General features: G+C 44.7%; 1 protein-coding gene across 3 annotated transcripts; it reads left to right on the top strand.

Moving 5' to 3' along the window:
- Positions 1 to 3,355: 3,355 nt before the first annotated feature.
- On the top strand, positions 3,356 to 20,675 carry LOC123754466 (uncharacterized). Of its 3 annotated transcripts, XM_069326245.1 has the most exons (3): positions 7,683 to 10,222; positions 18,179 to 18,749; positions 19,914 to 20,675. In XM_069326245.1, the coding sequence occupies exons 1-3, from the start codon at positions 9,888 to 9,890 to the stop codon at positions 20,025 to 20,027; spliced, it is 1,020 nt and encodes a 339-aa protein (XP_069182346.1). In that variant the 5' UTR covers positions 7,683 to 9,887; the 3' UTR covers positions 20,028 to 20,675. The 3 variants fall into 3 exon arrangements, 1 of the variants encoding a protein (XP_069182346.1); XR_011229004.1 differs by having other exon boundaries at positions 3,356 to 10,222; positions 18,179 to 20,675; XR_011229003.1 differs by having other exon boundaries at positions 3,356 to 18,749.
- Positions 20,676 to 21,135: the final 460 nt, after the last annotated feature.

The raw sequence follows: 21,135 nt of genomic DNA, 5'->3' as shown, positions 1-21,135 counted from the left end.
GGCCACTTCAGTTTCTTATGCCCCGGGACGGGGCCACTTCAGTTTCTTATGCCCCAGGACAGGGCCACTTCAGTTTCTTATGCCCAAGGACGAGGCCACTTCAGTTTCTTATGCCCCAGGACGGGGTCACTTCAGTTTCTTATGCCCCAGGACGGGGCCACTTCAGTTTCTTATGCCCCAGGACAGGGCCACTTTAGTTTCTTATGCCCCAGGACGTGGCCACTTCAGTTTCTTATGCCCCAGGACAGGGCCACTTCAGTTTCTTATGCCCCAGGACGGGGCCACTTCAGTTTCTTATGCCCAAGGACGAGGCCACTTCAGTTTCTTATGCCCCAGGACGGGGCCACTTCAGTTTCTTATGCCCCAGGACGAGGCCACTTCAGTTTCTTATGCCCAAGGACGAGGCCACTTCAGTTTCTTATGCCAAAAGACGGGGCCACTTCAGTTTCTTATGCCCCAGGACGAAGCCACTTCAGTTTCTTATGCCCAAGGACAAGGCCACTTCAGTTTCTTATGCCCCAGGACGAGGCCACTTCATTTTCTTATGCCCCAGGACGGGGCCACTTCAGTTTCTTATGCCCAAGGACGAGGCCACTTCAGTTTCTTATGCCCCAGGACGGGGCCACTTCAGTTTCTTATGCCCCAGGACGGGACCACTTCAGTTTCTTATGCCCCAGGACAGGGCCACTTCAGTTTCTTATGCCCCAGGACGTGGCCACTTCAGTTTCTTATGCCCCAGGACAGGGCCACTTCAGTTTCTTATGCCCCAGGACAGGGCCACTTCAGTTTCTTATGCCCCAGATTGGGGCCACTTCAGTTTCTTATGCCTCAGGACAGGGCCACTTCAGTTTCTTATGCCCCAGGACATGGCCACTTCAGTTTCTTATGCCCCAGGACAGGGCCACTTTAGTTTTTTATGCCCCAGGACAGGGCCACTTCAGTTTCTTATGCCCCAGGACAGGGCCACTTTAGTTTCTTATGCCCCAGGACGGGGCCACTTCAGTTTCTTAGGCCCCAGATCGGGGCCACTTCAGTTTCTTATGCCCCAGATCGGGGCCACTTCAGTTTCTTATGCCCCAGATCGGGGCCACTTCAGTTTCTTATGCCCCAGATCGGGGCTGTTGGATATTTCCAACACCGAATACAACACTGTTGTATTCTCATTACTTATTACTAACTATATTAATTATTGTAGTAAGTAAAATTAACAACACGTAGAATTCTCATGTACTAATAATTTCATCTGTGCAGTAGGTTAGAATTCTCACGTCACCTGACGCCAGTATTGCGTCAGATTTCATTACAATAAACACATTATATCCAATGTATGTGAGAATTAAATTCGATTCTCCATAACTGAGGCATTCTGTATGATAACTAATTACCGATGATTTAGCCTCCAACTAAAAGCCGAATAGAGCGTCAGAGTCATAGCGATTATCTAGTAATAAAAGTTAACGTCACCAGTGAATGCCATGGGGAGACATTAATTCCTCTCCCTTATACGTTTACCATCTCCAAATTGGCTAATAATAATATTTCCCTCTTCTAAATAATAAACCCGTCCAGTCTTCAACATTTCAAGCGTAAATGCGAGAAATATTATTGTTCGTGAAAATAATTTATTTTATGAACGCGGGACGCGGCTTGGGTAGGGGAAGTTTAGCAGTACACGTGGAGAGCCGCTCAGAGGCAGACCTGCGCATACCGTACTCACAAGGAGACGCCATTGCCCAGCCATTAGGGTAGACGTTATCCATCCTCAGATGAAAGTCGCCACTGTGAGGTGTGAATAACCTTGCAGATAATATCTTCTACTGGTGCTGGTGTCATATAAGGAACCTACTTAACTTGGTTCTGGACTACACGTGACCGGCCAGTGAAGCGCGCCACGATCCAGGATAGGCCTAGCCAGAGCCTGGGGACGCGATTTCGGCAATCTTAAAACTTATACAGTGCCCTTATCAGCTAAGTATATTCCCTTTATTGGATGCATCTTTTAAAGTGTTTTGTAGTAGCTGGGTGATTGTCCGTTACGACGCACGATAACATCTAATAACAGGTGATTAAATTTTGTCACCTGCAACTCTCAATTTCTTGAATATAGAGATTCAGTAGTTAGTTGCTACTGTAAATATTTGTCTTGCAGCACGTGAGAAGAATTCTCCCTGCCGCCTTCTCCCATGTTAATCCATCCCATTCGTCAGCCAGCCGAGTCCAGAGAATTAGAGGAAACGTCGTGGCTTACATAAAGAAATCGTCTTTAAGCTAAGATTCTTTATATTCTTTCATGAATTTATTGTAATTGCTTATATGCAGAATTTCTTAGGATTGATGTGTTTTTATTGTGACTCTCATTACTATACTTATAATCTATGTTTCCATGTATGGTAATGACATTAGTTTCACTATAATTCATAGGATTAGATTATTATTATTTGAATTAGTGAACGAACCACACTAGTTCCTGGACGTACTTACCTCCAGTAATAACCCCCCAATGTAGGTGTTTGAGGGTTTGATTTATTTAATTATACAGCCCATTAATTATTTCTATGATCATATTCTCTAGTATTTTATCCATAGTTACTGGTTCATCTAGAAATTATCTAATGATCAGAAATTCTCAGTTTCCCTCTTTACTATAAAAGCGGGTGGTCCTTCGTAATTTAATTTACTACATTAATATTTAAATAATCAGATTCAAGCCCCAAATATCCCACAGGGGCCACTTCAGTTTCTTATGCCCCAGGAAGGGGCCACTTCAGTTTCTTATGCCCCAGATCGGGGCCACTTCAGTTTCTTATGCCCCAGATCGGGGCCACTTCAGTTTCTTATGCCCCAGATCGGGGCCACTTCAGTTTCTTATGCCCCAGATCGGGGCCACTTCAGTTTCTTATGCCCCAGATCGGGGCCACTTCAGTTTCTTATGCCCCAGATCGGGGCCACTTCAGTTTCTTATGCCCCAGATCGGGGCCACTTTAGTTTCTTATGCCCCAGATCGGGGCCACTTCAGTTTCTTATGCCCCAGATCGGGGCCACTTCAGTTTCTTATGCCCCAGGAAGGGGCCACTTCAGTTTCTTATGCCCCAGGAAGGGGCCACTTCAGTTTCTTATGCCCCAGGACGGGGCCACTTCAGTTTCTTATGCCCCAGGACAGGGCCACTTCAGTTTCTTATGCCCCAGGATGGGGCCACTTCAGTTTCTTATGCCCCAGGAAGGGGCCACTTCAGTTTCTTATGCCCCAGGATGGGGCCACTTCAGTTTCTTATGCCCCAGGAAGGGGCCACTTCAGTTTCTTATGCCCCAGGATGGGGCCACTTCAGTTTCTTATGCCCCAGGAAGGGGCCACTTCAGTTTCTTATGCCCCAGATCGGGGCCACTTCAGTTTCTTATGCCTCAGGACGGGACCACTTCAGTTTCTTATGCCTCAGGACGGGGCCACTTCAGTTTCTTATGCCCCAGGACGGGGCCACTTCAGTTTCTTATGCCCCAGGACGGGGCTACTTCAGTTTCTTATGCCTCAGGACGGGACCACTTCAGTTTCTTATGCCCCAGGATGGGGCCACTTCAGTTTCTTATGCCCCAGGACGGGGCCACTTCAGTTTCTTATGCCCAGGACGGGGCCACTTCTGTTTATTATGCCCTAGAATAGGGCCACTTTAGTTGTTTATGCCCCATGACGGGGCCACTGCCGTTTTGGCCAGCAGGCTGGGCCCATTTCGGTTTATTATGCCCCAGGCTGGGGCCCCCTTCAGTTCTATGCCCTTGCTTAGGCCAACTTCAGTTTCTACGCCCTTGGCTGGGCCACCAGTTCCCGGTGTGTGCGGAAGAAACTGCGGCTTCCCAGGCCGCTGGTTTATCCAGACGTGTTGTCTGCCCGGTGTAGCCCGGAAGGTACTGCGGCTTCCCAGGCCGCTGGTTTATCCAGACGTGTTGTCTGCCCGGTGTAGCCCGGAAGGTTCTCATAGCCGCTGCCGTCTTAGCTGCCTTCGTTCAGGGGTTGATGTCCAGCCGACGTTCTTCCTGTGATGAATTAAGCCGACGTTCTTCCTGTGACGAGTTAAGCCGACGTTCTTCCTGTGATGAGTTAAGCCGACGATGTTATTCAGATGTCCCTGTCTCCTGTGTTCTAGCGGCTGATGCTCGGTTGGGGCTGTTGCAGCCAGTCCAGCTGTCTGCCCTAGTGTCCGAGCCGCCGCTCTCTTACTACGTTGTTGCTCAGTTTTGGTGTCCAGCCGCTGCGGCTGTTGGTGTTCCAGCTGCTGACGTTCCCGGAAGTCGGTGTTCTAGCTGCTGTGGGTACAGCTGTTGCTGTTCCAGCGTGCTGCTGTTCAGGTGGAACACGGTCCAGCCGCCGACGTTTCAGCGGTTGTTGGACCAGCTCCCATGCTCCGGCTGAAGTTGTTCCTGATGTTCCAGTTGATGCTGTCCCATCTGTTCATGTCCATGCTACGGCGTTTCAGCTCTCGAGGTTCCAGATGCTCACGTTCCAGCCCCCGAAGTTCCAGGGGACGGGGTTCCAGCTGAAGCGTCACAGCTGACGTTGTGCATATTATCCATTCCTTTTCAGTTTATTGTATTTGATTGTATATTATTTTCAGCTTCATGTATTAATCCCGTTTTCTCTAGCGAGTTATATTCTAGCATTATTATGAGCATAATTTGTTTTGCAGTCGCACTTTCCTTACTACTGCAGTTTCCCCTTGGCCCACTGCTGCTAATTTCGTATCTTCGGCAGCTGCTGAGGTGCCAGCTGCTGTTGTTATAGCTGTCACTGTCCCAGCCGTCGGCGTTACAGCTGTTGCTGTTTTGTTGTTTCCAGCTGCTGACATCCTAGCCCTTTTGGCAGGGAAAAGCTTCAGCTTTAGCTTTAGTTCGTTCCCGGCGTTCCCCTTAACGTTAGTTCCCAGGTTCTAATGGTCCCTAATTGACTTGAAGTGAGACTTCTACTTATCACTGAAGGTTTCCCTGGTGCCCAGTTGCCACTATTTATTTATCTTCAGCAGATATTGATGCTCCAGTTGTGACGTCCAACTGCAGGTGTTCCAGCTGCAGGTGATCCAGCTGCGGTGTTCCGGCTGCTGATGTTCTGGGGCAGGATTTTGCAGTGTACATTTGGCAACGGTTGTTCATGTTAAGTTCCTTATTTTGCCCCCTTTTTGACCACTGGTGATTGTTATACATGCCACGTTAATGTTGGTTTAATGTTAATGTTAGGGTTTACCTGCTTACTTCCTCCTCCCAGTGTGGGACGTTTACTTATTCATGTATTTATTCATTGATTTCTATGTTGTGCTTGACCTTACTCTTGTCATTTCCAGTTCGCCCCTGTTCGGTGATGGTTTTAAATTTATTATTTAACAATTTAACGTTTCACGTCTTGGATTTATCAATTAATGTCAGTCCCTGGATTTTGTTTTTATCTGGTATTATTAATACTGCTCATATTATTACGGTTAACGCCAGTCATATTATTACGGTTAACGCCAGTCATATTATTACGGTTAACGCCAGTCATATTATTACGGTTAACGCCAGTCATATTATTACGGTTAACGCCAGTCATATTATTACGGTTAACGCCAGTCATATTATTACGGTTAACGCCAGTCATATTATTACGGTTAACGCCAGTCATATTATTACGGTTAACGCCAGTCATATTATTACGGTTAACGCCAGTCATATTATTACGGTTAACGCCAGTCATATTATTACGGTTAACGCCAGTCATATTATTACGGTTAACGCCAGTCATATTATTACGGTTAACGCCAGTCATATTATTACGGTTAACGCCAGTCATATTATTACGGTTAACGCTAGTCATATTATTACGGTTAACGCCAGTCATATTATTACGGTTAACGCCAGTCATATTATTACGGTTAACGCCAGTCATATTATTACGGTTAACGCCAGTCATATTATTACGGTTAACGCCAGTCATATTATTACGGTTAACGCCAGTCATATTATTACGGTTAACGCCAGTCATATTATTACGGTTAACGCCAGTCATATTATTACGGTTAACGCCAGTCATATTATTACCGTTAACGCCAGTCATATTATTACGGTTAACGCCAGTCATATTATTACGGTTAACGCCAGTCATATTATTACGGTTAACGCCAGTCATATTAATACCGGTAACGCCAGTCATATTATTACGGTTAACGCCAGTCATATTATTACGGTTAACGCCAGTCATATTATTACGGTTAACGCCAGTCATATTAATACCGGTAACGCCAGTCATATTATTACGGTTAACGCCAGTCATATTATTTCGGTTAACGCCAGTCATATTAATACCGTTAACGCCAGTCATATTAATACCGTTAACGCCAGTCATATTATTACCGTTAACGCCAGTCATATTATTACGGTTAACGCCAGTCATATTATTACGGTTAACGCCAGTCATATTATTACGGTTAACGCCAGTCATATTATTACCGTTAACGCCAGTCATATTATTACCGTTAACGCCAGTCATATTATTACCGTTAACGCCAGTCATATTATTACCGTTAACGCCAGTCATATTATTACGGTTAACGCCAGTCATATTATTACCGTTAACGCCAGTCATATTATTACGGTTAACGCCAGTCATATTATTACGGTTAACGCCAGTCATATTATTACGGTTAACGCCAGTCATATTATTACCGTTAACGCCAGTCATATTATTACCGTTAACGCCAGTCATATTATTACCGTTAACGCCAGTCATATTATTACCGTTAACGCCAGTCATATTATTACCGTTAACGCCAGTTTTCTTTATTACGAGCACAATTATCTTGCGGCTTTGGCCTTCCCAGCCTAAGCTTTGTGCTGTATTAACTTTGCAATATAATAGTATTGGTTTATTACACTTTTTCTTGTTTAATTTCGGCTATTCTTAATAGACAGTTTAATCCAGTCTTACTTTGAGCACAGTTGCTTACAGTTGGACACACTACTTCTGCTGCGGTTCTCCTTGTGCGCCGTTGATGTTATTTACTATATTCATATAGTTAATTCTAACTCATATTTCTTGTCTTGCCTTGTGAATTGCAGCCTTCGCCTATTTTCTTTACCCTACACTTTCCTGAGTTGAACTTTAGCAGCCTTTTCTAGACCTTTCCTCCAGTTTGTCCAGGTCTTCCTGTAGTAGTGAATGTCTGCGATCACCTGCAAGGTGACTTAGTGTTGTCTACAAGACGACTTCTGGATGTCTGCACGATGCCTCCTTGTTGGTGCCTTCCTGTTCCAGGATGATTACAAGATGATCTCCAGTTGGCGTCAGGACGAACCCCAGACGACTCCTAGCTGCTTTTCATGTTGACTGGTGGCAATATATTATTTATTACATTATCTATATTTATTTAAGTTTTGTTCTATACAGTTCAGGTTTATGGTTACCTCTCTCCCCCCCCCCTCTGCTATTATTTGTAATTATTGAGTTTATTCTGGGTTTTTCTGCTACTATATTATTGTTCCTAAGCCTACTTGGCGTATGGTCTTCGGTTTCATCGGTGGAGTTGGCCGGGTTATTCTCCACTTGTTACTATTTGCTATTGATGTTAGTTATAGTCACTTTTAGTGTTAATGATCTCATGTCAATTCCCCTTTTGGCTTCTGGCCTCGCCTAACGCCATGAATGTTGTTTCTACTGTATCATACTATTACTAATTTAAGTTCTTTATTAGTAGGTTCGGGTTTTAGTTGCCTTACTTCTACCCTTCCTCTGCTTTACTTGTTATCGTTTTCTTTGGATTACGGCTCTGTTATTGTTTATGCTTATTTAGCATAACGGTCTTTGGCCTTTAGGGTAATGAGCGCTATGCTGGCGGCGTTACTTCTCATATTATATTATTACTTTCATTTTCTTTACTGCCTTACCCCCCTTTTGTGGGGCACTTTTTGCAGTCCTGCCTTTTCCTTAGTCAAGGCATCTGTAGTCCCGGGCCTTACCTGGGCACGTCAGTCATGCCCTCGGACGGCCCTGACCTAGGCCCCTTAGCTGGGCCAGTCCGTTACGCCCTTAGCCGGGACCCCTGTGGAGCCCTTAGCTGGGCGGGCCCACCCTACCCTGTTAGCGGGCTAATGGTCGTGCGACCTAGTATTTTGGAAGGAGTATTTGCGCTTATCCTTCTAGTGCTTATGTCTCTCTTTTACACTCTTCTTAGTGGAACCTTCACGTTATATTTGTAATGTACTATTTATTGCTTATAAATAGTAATCCTGCTCTCCAGTTATTATCCAGTCCTATCTTTGCACTTAGACTGTTTCAGTTCAACTTTCTACTTAGTATCCGCACTTTTTCCCTGTGGCTTATTGTCGTTATTTATTATGTACTAAATTGTTGTAAATTTATATCACGGTTACAGTCCAGTATTTTATTTTATTTTTATATAGAGTTGAACTATTATACGGCATTGGCTTCCCAGCTCCCAAGTTTTGCATTATTTGGTAATAACTTTGTGAGTTCATAGTACTGGATTATTGCGTATTTCATGTATTAAATTTGTCTATTTTAAAAACCCTAATCTGTGGCCCATTGTCGTTATCTTTGTTACGTTTTCTCTTAATGTATTCTAAAACCGTTTTGGCCTGCTCACCGCCGCTCATCGTGCCTGCCTCTACGAAGGGCTCGTCCAGTAACGGGTTCTCAGCCCCAGCTCCTAGTATGGGGGGGGGGAGTATTCAAGGAAGACTGAGGACTCTGGCGGCGGCGTCACGGGGTCAACAACGCAGCCGCGCCTGGATGCAGCAGCCCGGGGCCCAAGTTATTTGTGCTATATATATCTATATTAATTATTTCCTATACTAATTTAGAGTATTGCTATTTATTTTATTATTCCCTTCTCGTTCAGCATTAATTTATTATGGGTCTGGGAGTTAGTTTACTATTTTCGACCACTTCTACGTGGCACTTTCGACATTATCTGTTAATTTTACTATATTATTATATTAATTACATAATTATTTTACATATACGGATCCCTATCCTTACTGGTGACCATTTCACCTTGCCTCATATCACCAGATCTTGTTGAAGTTCTTGGGGTACTGCTGCTCTCAGAATGGTCATTGACACTCCAAGACTGAACTCATCGGCGCCTCTTAAGGCAGTTTCTTAGGCTAACTATTCAGCTCTAGCATGCATCCGGAGGCCAACATACGATGGAGATCACTGTAACGGACTCGGTTACCATCCTTATAACTTGTTGTGTTCGTGTCGCTCTGGACGCAAGCATGTTGCAGTAACGCCTTAAGACCTGTTTCTTATATTTGGTTTATTGTTTTATTTATATATGAATTTGATATTATATATATATTGGTCATATAAATATTGATTATGTTGGGCTGTTCTATTGTTTTATATTATTATATTTGATTATATTTGAAATGAGTTATTACTTGCTAGATTACCCCCCCCCCCCCTGGATCATCTTCTGCCTTTGCCTCAGATACGGTAACTGGTTACCCGTCACCCCCCCCCCCCCCCTTTTCTTCACATGTCTGGGTTTTTCCCGCTAAAGTTCTGTCGGTTTGATAGTTACCTTCGCTACAGTCTAGTTTCCTGGAAGATGTTATTCTCTTCCTTTCCCCTGTGAGTTTGCTCTAGAGACTCCTATCCTCTGTGTCAGTGTTCCTTTTCAGAGTTTTCCTCGGGGTATCTTCCTGACTTTATCCATTAATGACACTTGCCCAGTTCGCTTCCGAAAATGTCCCCCCCCCCCCCCTCTTACAAACTAATTCCAGCAGTACCCTTAAGGGGTAGGTTCCTTGCCCGTCACGTTCCTACTGCATGCCCGCTTCAGCACACCCTTACTGCTTTAATACTTCCAGAACCGACTATGGAAGGCGCACAAGGTACACCATAGATGAACGAGGAAAAGGGATGGAGCCTGAGGGCAGACTACTGCACCCATGAAGTCGACACCCTCACCGCTGTGGGGCGGGCCGCAGCGACAATGACGGACACGGGGTCGACCCTGGGGAGTCGGCCTCGGTGTAGGCGGCTTCCCACTTCCCACACCCGCCCTGAGGCCAGCCTTACAGGATTGGTCCCTGTGAGGGCGGGCTCCAGCGATGACCAGTCTTACGACATCGTGCACAGCGCCCCTACTTGGGTGTACAATCCCTGTTCAACTCCCTGCTTACTCAACACAAAGCTGCTATTAGGACAATATCCAATTCTGACCCCAGACATCACTCGGTACCCCTACTCAAATCTCTGAATATGTTAGACATTAAGTCACTGCACATTCTCTCATGTGTATTATACATATATAAAACGCTAAACTATAATGCCAATCCTGATCTCTAAAGCTTCATAGAAGGTTGTAACAGAACCCATGAGCACCACACCAGAAATAAATACAGTTTTGATATTCCTAGAGTACGACTTAATCAAACTAGAAATGCTCTACAAATCAAGGGGCCCAGAATGTGGAATGACCTTCCCAACCATGTTAAAGACTGTACCTCTCTCAACCAGTTTAAGTTAAAAACGAAGCTATACCTAATAAATTCCCTGTAACCTACCTTACCCCTCTGTTGTCAACCCATGTATGTTTTTCTTTAAAGAGCGCTGTTTGTCGACATAATTGTATTTGTGCTGCTTTTTCATCTATGTTTTCATTTCTTGTTTTCATTCTACTCATTATGCTCAATTAGTATTAAGCTTGTCATTTAAGTTTATCATGCCCGAAACGCTTTGCGTAATAGTGGCTTTAGGCATTGTATGTACTAGCTCTACCTATAAGTCAACCAATCCTTTTAAATATTTATTGTATGTATGTACCTTACCTAAATAAAATTGTATTGTATTGTTGCTGTACGACCACCTCACAAGGACATTGCATGGGGGGTACACCTTGCCCTCTACGCTCTGGATCGTCGCGATGATGCTCCGTTGGCCTCACCAAGGACGCTGTTTAACTTGCAGCATGTTAGCTGCCTAGTAGAACGGCTAGTTTAACTTCTAACTGTAAACAGTTTAACTGTTTAACTGCCTAGTAGAATGGGTCTGGTACCTTTGTCAGTCAGGAGTAACCCGGCTGTTTTTAATGCCCTCTCCTGGGATGCGGGCACGGTTGCTGTTACAGAAACGAGTGGCCATATTCCTAGTTAAAGGTTGGCGAAGAACACTCGCCTCGCAAGGTCAAGTTGGTGGGCTCTTGCCTCTCTGTGCTCATGGTACGTCGCGATGGCGCTCCGTTGGCCTCTGCAAGGACGCTGTTTCACTTGTAGCATCTGTCTAGTAGACCCGGTTTGGTAACTTTTTCAGTCGGGGAAACCTGTCACAGCTAGCACGGTTACAGCCACAGTGCGAGTAGTCACATTCCTAGTTGCAGCGGCCAGCCGCCGCTCGCCCTTCGGGGTTGGGGGTTCCGTGCTGCTGGCCCTCACGGGATGGGGGGTGCTCCGCCGGAACCCCCAAAGTGCTAAGCCTGCAGATAGCTAAGAAATATTACCATGAATTGTAATTAGTATAAATTCAAATAATGCAACTTTCAATTACTAACTATAGATGTAACTATTAATTGTAATTGATTTAATACTTTATCATTATAATGATTATTCATTATAATTATTCTCTAATACTTTATTGTTATGCATTAGTCACTATTTATCATTCACCCTAATTAGCTATTTGATTCATTAAAAATAATTACTTATCATTATACTATTTGTTATTATTATTATATTATATAATAATAATAATTTATTTATTATTTATTTTAATTTATTATTTATTATTAATTTATTATTAATTTATTATTTATTATTAATTTATTATTAATTTATTATTTATTATTAATTTATTATTTATTATTAATGTATTATTAATTTATTTATTATTAATTTATTATTTAATATTTATTATTAATTTATTATTAATTTATTATTTATTATTAATTTATTATTTATTATTAATTTATTATTTATTATTAATTTATTATTTATTATTAATTTATTATTTATTATTAATTTATTATTTATTATTAATTTATTATTTATTATTAATTTATTATAAAATAAACAAGTCCCCAATCTGAGTGCGTTTTCTTCCAACCTCAGAAAAAAAAACACGGCTTTCCCAAAAAAAGCGGTGGGTTTTCTGAGGAAAAGAAAACGTATGTCTGGAAGCTCAGTTTAACCGCCCAAGCTGCGCGAGCAACGAGCTGAGGTTATATAAGCTCTGCCTGCAGACTGGGTGGTCCCTGTCCCGACAAGCAAGCAGCTGCTCACTTACAAAACGTAAACACAGAAGTTTAGCCTGCTCAACTGTGCCCCCAGCATGGATCCTACACCAGTTCCTATCGACAACGACTCAGAGCGACCCGTCAGGGGCGTCCTGAGCCGATGTTATATATTTCCTTAACAGCATGAACCAGCACATCTATCTATACCAACCGAAACGCTGCGCGTACTAGTGGCTTTACAAGACTGTAATTACCATATTATGTATCCTCACATTCCCAATGTACCTTCTTGTATATGCATAAATAAATAAATAAATAAATAAATTGATTTCCTAATACCAACATAGCTTCATTCTCAGATAACGTAAAGAATCTTATCATAAATAACAATCTCAATAAAAATCACATCATTCTGGGAGGTGATTTCAATATTGACCTGGGTCTTCAAAACAACCCTCAAGTTGACTATTTCCTTAACGGCATGAACTCCTGTATGCTAATCCCCACAATCACCAAACCTACCCGAGTCACTCAAACATCTGCCACTACGTTGGATCACATATGGACAAACATAACAGCTCCCCTTGTATCTGGTATAATCTACGACAGAACAACTGACCACTATCCTACCTTTCTCATAGCGAACATGGACATAACACCACCAAAAAGCAAGAAACTTTCATTTAGGCTACACAGTGAATCAGCTTTAGGCAATCTTACAGATGCACTTCACAATATTAACTGGGATTCTGAATTCAATAATACCCAGGATATAAATTCATTAGCTAACCTCTTCCTCTCCAAAACTCTAAACCTCCACAACCTTCATTGTCCCCTTCTTACCAAGCAAGTAACTGACAAAAGATTAAACAATCCATGGCTCACAAGTGGCATTCTCAACTCAATCAACAAGAAACATGAATATGAAAAGAAACTTAGGATTGGCCTAGTTTCAAAGGAAGTAGCTAAAAGGTACTCATCAATGCTTACCAGTATCATAAGAAAGGCAAAACTTACATATTATGTGAATAGGTTCAATGAAGCAAAATGCAACATGAAAAGTACTTGGAAAACAATCTCTAGTATCCTACGAACTAAACAACACTCACATAACCAAATAAAACTACAAGGATGGGGATATACCGTCAACTGATTTAGAAATGGCAAATGAATTTAATAGTTTCTTTTCATCGGTTGGTGCTAATCTTGCCAGTAAAATCCCACAGACTCAGACACATATTAACACATATCTCTCAGGCAGCTATCCAAACTCTTCTCCTTTCACCAATCAGCCTGGCAGATGTTGTGTCCATCATACACTCTCTAAAAACCAAGGCAGGGAACACCAGTGAAATTCCGTCCATTGTATACAAGAGAGCCTCCCATGCCCTTGCCCACCCATAGCACTACTGTTCAACAAATCTATAGAGTGTCACGCCTTCCCTGATATCCTCAAAAAAGCAAGAGTAATGCCACTCCATAAAGGAGGCAATCCGGCGGACATAAACAATTATTGACCAATATCAAACATACCCATTCTATCAAAAAATTAGAAAAAATTATTTACAAACAGCTCTATTCCAACCTCGTAAAATTCGACATACTCAGCCCCTGCCAGTTTGGCTTCCGGTCCCAAAAGAGCACCAATGATGCAATCATTAGTCTCCTTGACGTAATCTACTCAGCCCTTAACAAAAATGAGTTTCCGATTGGACTCTTCATTGACCTAAGAAAAGCCTTTGATACTGTTATTCACAACTACCTCTTACTTAAACTCCAGCATTATGGAATCCGAGGCCTTGCCCTTGACTACATCCGATCCTATCTTAGTGACAGACACCAATATGTAACCATCAATGATACAACTTCTTCCACTCTAACAATTACCGTTGGAGTGCCACAGGGCAGTATCTTAGGACCTCTTCTATTTCTTATATATATAAACGATCTGCCTAATGTCTCTAATATTCTTAAACCTATATTGTTTGCTGACGATACTACCCTTATCTATTCAGACCCCAACCCACATACACTAAATAATGTTGTGAATAATGAATGAAAAAAGTCCACTTATGGATGTCAACTAACAAACTAACATTAAACATAAAAAAGACTTACTACATCCTATTTGGAAGCAAATCAGCAAATGCAATTCAGCTACAGATAGACAACATTACCATTAGTAATACAAATGATGGCAAGTTTTTTGTCCTATTCCTAGACAAGAGACTCAACTTCAGCACCCACATTCAACACATAACTAAGAAAGTCTCTAAGACAGTTGGTATACTCTCCAAAATAAGATATTATGTTCCTAACTCTGCTCTCCTCTCACTATATTATGCACTAATCTATCCCTATCTTAATTATGGTATCTGTGCATGGGGGTCTACCACTGCAAGCCATCTTAAGCCCATCATCACACAGCAAAAATCTGCTATCAGAATAATAACTAACTCTGCTTTCAGACAACACTCAGCTCCCTTGTTTAAATCCCTAAACTTGCTAAATATTAACTCCCTACACACATTCTCTTGTGTCAACTACATTTACAAAACCCTGTTCTTAAATGCAAACCATGCTCTGAAACTCTCCCTGGACAGATGTAATAGGACCCATTATCACCACACCAGAAATAAATATCTCTTTGATATCCCCAGGGTCAAACTTAATCTGTGTAAACACTCTATGCAAATTAAGAGACCTAGTCTATGGAACTCACTCCCTAGTGAATTGAAAAACTGTCAAACTTTTGCCTTATTTAAAAGCAAAACCAAAAAATACAAAATTTCATCTTCTTAGTTTCCTACACTGAGCTTTAAATTTACTCTGTATATAGTGTTACCCAATCTCCCAATTTTTATGTACTTAACCCAAACAACCTTATCATTGTGTTCATTGCTGTCTTATTTTATGTGCTAGCCATATGCTGTATTGTGACTACCAATTTTTGTCAACTACCATTCAAGCTGTCATTGCAATCAATCTGAGCTATCTATGTGCTTTAATATACCTACAATTTTCTCTCATCTTTTTTTCTTGCCTTGTAACTTATCATTTTTTATAAATTTTGCAAGTATTTACCTACTTAAAATTTTCTTAGATTAAGGACCTGCCCGAAACGCTGCGCGTACTAGTGGCTTTACAAGACTGTAATTACCATATTATGTATCCTCACAATCCCAATGTACCTTCTTGTATATACATAAATAAATAAATAAATAAATAAATATAAGCTCTGCCTGCAGACTGGGTGGCTCCTGTCTCGACAAGCAAGCAGCTGCTCACTTACAAAACGCCCACCCTCCTCCCTGGATCCTCTGTATCCTCTGTTTTCTTTTCAAAGGAACGACGCACAGACAGGCTCAGGGGGCACTTGTTCTAGCTTGCTAAGCATTTGCGGTATCTTTGGGGGTGCTCCGCTGGAACCCCCAAAGTGCTAAGCCTGCAGATAGCTAAGAAATATTACCATGATATAAATATTACCGATATCTGGCGGGTGGCACCGGCACCGGCACTGCTGCAGAAAATTCGTGGTAATTTCGTCTCCACTCAACATTGCATGGCCTAACTGCTGCCCAGCACGAGTTAAGTGCATGGAGACTTAATATGCCATAACTCACAGCGAACCTCAAAAGTAATCAACCAAAATTAATCAATTTTCGCCTGCCTATCGACGCCCCGTCTGCCAAGCATTCACTATACACCTATCCCCACTTTAATTTTCCAAGCATCTACCTGTAGAAACACTACCAAGAATCTATCGCCGAAAACATGCCCAAACATAGCAACAAGCAAGGTAGGGGTGCCTCTCGCTCTTCATCCATAACTCCTAGAGATCTGAATGGAACACTGGCAACGCTGCAATCCTCACCGATGTTGGTAAATGGCCACTGCTTCGCAAGCGGGGATGTTTCTGATGGGGTAGAAAGAAACATTTGCGCAGCGCGTCCCGCGGCGTTGCGCGGGCAGTCTGGGGCCGTATAAATACGGGGGCACAGAGGGGCTCTGCCCTCACTCCGCCTGCCCTCGCCGCTGCCCTCGCAAAGCCGCTACGTCAAGACCATGAAGGTGACCCTTAAAAATGACTGGATGTGGTACGACAAGGCCTTCAGATGGGACAAGGAGAGGTCGGACTGTTCTTGGCTTGATTACAGGCTGGACCTGGAATTCCGCTCGGTACAGCGCGTCGCACACGTCGCTGTTCAGACAGGCAGACAGGAGGCAGGTCGGCCGGCAGCCCTTACCCTCTCTAGCGCCCGGGTTGCAGGGCTCCCCCCGGGCTACTGCTTTGCCTACCACTCGAGAGGACCCGGCTGCAGTTTTACTTCATGTTCCTTCCTGCACTACTGCCCGCGCTGCCGAAGGAGGCACCCGGCCTACACCACGTGCCCCCCAGCTCACATACGCGACGGACCCACCCATGACCAGCGCCCACGAAGACAACCACAGGACAAGGCTAAGAAGAACGCCGGCAGTAACAACGCCGGTGGACGCCGACGCCCTTGATGCTTTGCTGGTGGGATACCCCCTGCGAGACTACGTCGTGGGGGGCTTCAGAGGGGGGTTCCTACTTGGCTTTGAAGGAGTGCGAACCCCCCTCACTTCACGCAACCCTCAGGCTACGACGGACCTCCCGCACATCGTCGGGCCCATGCTCGACAAGGAGTTGAGTCTAGGACGCATCGCGGGCCCCTTCGAAGCCCCCCCCTTTCAAGAATTTCAAGTGTTTGCCCATAGCACTGAGGGAGAAGTCTACGCCGGGCAAGTACCGCCTCCTGCACAACCTTAGCTACCCTTACTCCCCTGACAGTGTGAACGCCAACATCCCCCGGGAATCGACGTCCGTCACCTACCAGTCTATCCATGATGCGGTGACAATGGTTGTCAGCCGGTCCCCGGGGGCTCACCTGGCAAAGTGCGACATCGCAGAAGCTTTCAGGATCGTCCCAGTACACCCGAGCGACTACCATCTCCTGGGGTTTTCTTATGGGGGCAAGTACTACTACGAGAAGATGCTCAGCATGGGAGCCGCCCCCTCCTGCCGGATCTTCGAGACCTTCTCCAGTGCCCTGCAATGGATCCTCGCGTAGAAGTTTGGGGTGCGCGACGTTGTGAAGGTATTGGACGACTTCCTCTTCGTCAGTTTCACTTTCGACGAGTGCCAGCGAAGCCTGAGGGTGTTCACTGCCCTCTGCGAGCGATTGGGGGTCCCCTTGGCACCTCACAAAACAGAGGGCCCGTGCTCCTGCCTCACGTTCCTGGGGCTGGAGATTGACGCTCACAGGATGGAAACAAGACTACCAGAGGACAAGAGAACGAAGTACACGGCAGCAGTGGAAGTCGCGCTGAGTCTGGAGCGCATCCCCCTCCGGGACCTGCAGGCGATCATTGGGAAGTTGCAATTCGCCACCGCGGTAATCCCGGGCGGCCGGGCCTTCTTGCGTCGTCTGCACCTGCTTACGCGAGGCCCACAGCGCCCCTCGCGCCTATGCCACTTGGACGCTGAGGCTAAGCTCGATCTCGCCGCCTGGCGCTCCTTCCTCACTGACTTCAATGGAGTAACAGTCTTTCCCCCAGATGGCGGATGGGGAAACGCTCCATCACTTTCAATGTGTGCAGATGCTTCTTCCAAGAGGTATGGCCTAACGCTAGGGGCAGCCTGGTTCAGGGGAACGTGGCCGCAGGTCTGGGGTCGGCTCAACATTGCTTTGCTCGAGCTCTACCCTTTCTTCATGGGTATAGCACTTTTCGCCCCGGTATTGGCCAATAAGAGGCTGGTGTGCAAATCGGACAACAGTGCAGTGGTAAACGTGCTCAACACACTCTCTGCTAGGTGCCCCCTACTAATGCAAATTGTCAGGCCCTTGGCAGTGCTCTTACTCATCCATAACATTACACTCCTACCCTCCCACCTCCCAGGAAAATTAAACGGGGTTTGTGATGCTCTTTCCCGCTTACAGACGCTGCCGCCCTTGTTCCTGCGAGAAGCAGGCCTCGCCGAGACGCCGACAACAGTTCCCGCGCACCTCCTGCCCTGCAACTGTGAGGACCCTATTCAACTCCCTGCAGCCAGCGACGAGGCGTACTTACAGGGCTAAGTGGGTGGAGTACGCCGCCTACGTCTCGGCAGGGCGGCGAGGAGAATGCCCCTTTGATGCTGCACCTTCGACTCTGGTGAACTTCCTGCAATCTCTGCTCTCGCGGGGCCTGGCTTACCGCTCTCTGCACGCCTATCTAGCGGCCATCGCCTTCGTCTGCAAGCTACACGGTAGGAGGGACCCAACTCGGCAGTTCCTGGTCACCCAACTCCTCAAAGGGGCACGTAACTCCGCACAGCGGGCCCCTGCACGGCGTCTCCCTGTGACGAGGAGCCTCCTGCATCGCCTGCTGCGGGCACTGGGAGGCGTATGTAACTCTGCCTATGAGAAGTCTTGCTACAGGGCGCTCTTCTCCCTGGCTTTCCACGCCTGCCTACGCCCGGGTGAGGCGGTCTACGTGGAGCATGGACGACACACGCTCAACCTTGAGCAGGTATCACTTACGACGGCAGGAATATATTCTGTTTGGCAATAAATCCTCTAGTCATATAAATCTCAAAATAAACAATACCCAAATTTGTAACAAATTAGATGGCAAATTCCTTGGCATTCTCATTGACCACAAGCTGAATTTCCAGGGACACATTCTAAATATATCAAAAAAAGTTTCAAAAACTGTGGGCATTCTTTCTAAGATCAGATATTATGTACCACGCCCTGCCCTGGTGACTCTCTATTACTCCCTTATCTATCCTTATCTCAACTATGGTATTTGTGCTTGGGGTTCTACTACCCAAAATCACTTGCGTCCTCTAATTACCCAACACAAAGCTGCTATTAGAACAATATCCAACTCTGGCCCCAGACATCACTCGGTACCCCTACTCAAATCTCTGAATATGTTAGATATTAAGTCACTGCACATTCTCTCATGTGTATTATACATATATAAAACGCTAAACTATAATGCCAATCCTGATCTTAAAAGCTTCATAGAAGGTTGTAACAGAACCCATGAGCACCACACCAGAAATAAATACAGTTTTGATATTCCTAGAGTACGTCTTAATCAAACTAGAAATGCTCTGCAAATCAAGGGGCCCAGAATGTGGAATGACCTTCCCAACCATGTTAAAGACTGTACCTCTCTCAACCAGTTTAAGAAAAAAACTAAACACTACCTAATAAATTCCCTGTAACCTACCTCACTCCTCTATTGTCAACCCATGTCTGTTATTTTCTTTTCTTTTTTTTTTTAATCAACACTGTTTGTCAACCTATTGTATTTGTGCTGCTTTTTCAGTCATGTTCCCCCTTTTTTTTATCTTTATTTGTATTTGTTCTCAACACTTTTTATTCTTTATGCTCAATTAGTATTAAGTTCTAGATATTAATGTTTTTCTTGCCCGAAACGCATTGCGTAATAGTGGCTTTAGGCATTGTATGTACTAGCTCTATCTATATATCAATCCATTAATGTAACATCACTTGTATGTATATACCTTACCTGAATAAACATCTGAATCTGAATCTGAATAGATATCGTCTTCAACACCTACAAGCACAGTGCAGGTCGCACGCCCACCCTCCCCCTGAGAGCGAACCCTTCCAGCAAGTACTGCCCGGTCCGTGCTCTGTCTAAATACTTTAATTACAGGGGCGTGGGCCCGGGGCCCATATTCAAACACGCCGCAGGCGCTCTTGTCACCAGGCGAGATTTCTCCAGGATCCTACGCACTGCCCTCTCGGCGCTAGGCTTGCCTCCAGATGACTACGCGCCGCATTCCTTCCGTATCGGCAGGGCCTGCACCCAGCTGTCTCGGGACGGGCTCGCCACATCAGAAATAATGGCAGTCGGCAGGTGGAAGAGTAGTGCTTTCACATCCTACGTCAGACGGGACGTTGTTGCTCTGCCACTTTGAGTGCCTCACGCGGCCAGCTGGCACTCGCCCTTCGGGGGGGGGGGGGCCGGCCGCTGGCCTGCGGTGGGGGTGCAGCGCCGGTCCCCAAGTGTCCCGCTGTCCGCAGCTAATACTTTGCCCAGTCTAGGTGCTAGTAAGCCCTACTTGTAGTCACCCCCCCTTCTCCTTATTCATTAGGTCTTTACGGCCTCTTGGTCGGGTCCATTATGTGTTATGTGGTCTCTCACTTATTAGTTACTCTTTGTGTCCTGCCTGTTATATCCTAGTGTTATATAATTACTACACATTTGCACTCGGCCTTAATTCTAGTACCAGTTAAGCTTTAGGTTTCTGCAGATTTAGTTTCCATGTCACTATAGGCTAAGGTCTCATACTTACTACGGGTGTACCTGTTAAGTTAAATCTAGTCCTCGGACTTGGAATTGTTACTGTTAATTCTTACTTTATATATTTACATGTTCTGCAGAATTTAATCTTCAATAAACTTTAAAGCCCCATACTGCCAGTATCTTTCTCCCCCTGATCAGAAAACACAGCATCCGCTCCCCCTCCTCACTCCCCTCCTTCAACTCAGCTTGAATCTCAAGCTTTAGAATTCATTCAATCTATGGCTCCCTGTCTAAACTTCAAACCTCTGAGGAGTAACCCATGACTGCAGAAACTGCACTACCTTGTGCTCCTGCAATCTGAAGCTATTTCGGCCCTCCAAGCCAGTCACCCAACAACAACAAACCATAGACCGCCTCCTTGAATCGTCGACGAACAACAACCAAGAAATTCTCAACTCACAAGCTGTTGCAAATGACGCAATGGATCAAATACAAAAGATTCAGGCCGAGGAAACCCACTCAGCTCAAAGTGACTTTCTTCAAAAGCTGGAAAAACAAATCAATCTCCTTCAGATTCACCAGGCGGCTTCCGAAGATGACCTAGAGCAGCAACAACTTCATGACTCTC

Source organism: Procambarus clarkii, chromosome 18 (assembly GCF_040958095.1).
Source record: "Procambarus clarkii isolate CNS0578487 chromosome 18, FALCON_Pclarkii_2.0, whole genome shotgun sequence".
Classification (NCBI taxonomy): Eukaryota; Metazoa; Arthropoda; class Malacostraca; order Decapoda; family Cambaridae; genus Procambarus; species Procambarus clarkii.
Note: the sequence above shows the minus strand (reverse complement) of the source record. Positions and strands in the feature narration are given on the sequence as shown.

Coding starts and splice junctions, on each gene's coding strand:
- LOC123754466 (XM_069326245.1), top strand. CDS start 9,888: ATGAACGAGGAAAAGGGATGGAGCCTGAGGGCAGACTACTGCACCCAT. Junction 10,223..18,178: donor CTGACCCCAGACATCACTCG/GTACCCCTACTC, acceptor TCCCGCTTACAG/ACGCTGCCGCCCTTGTTCCT. Junction 18,750..19,913: donor ACACGCTCAACCTTGAGCAG/GTATCACTTACG, acceptor CTTTAATTACAG/GGGCGTGGGCCCGGGGCCCA.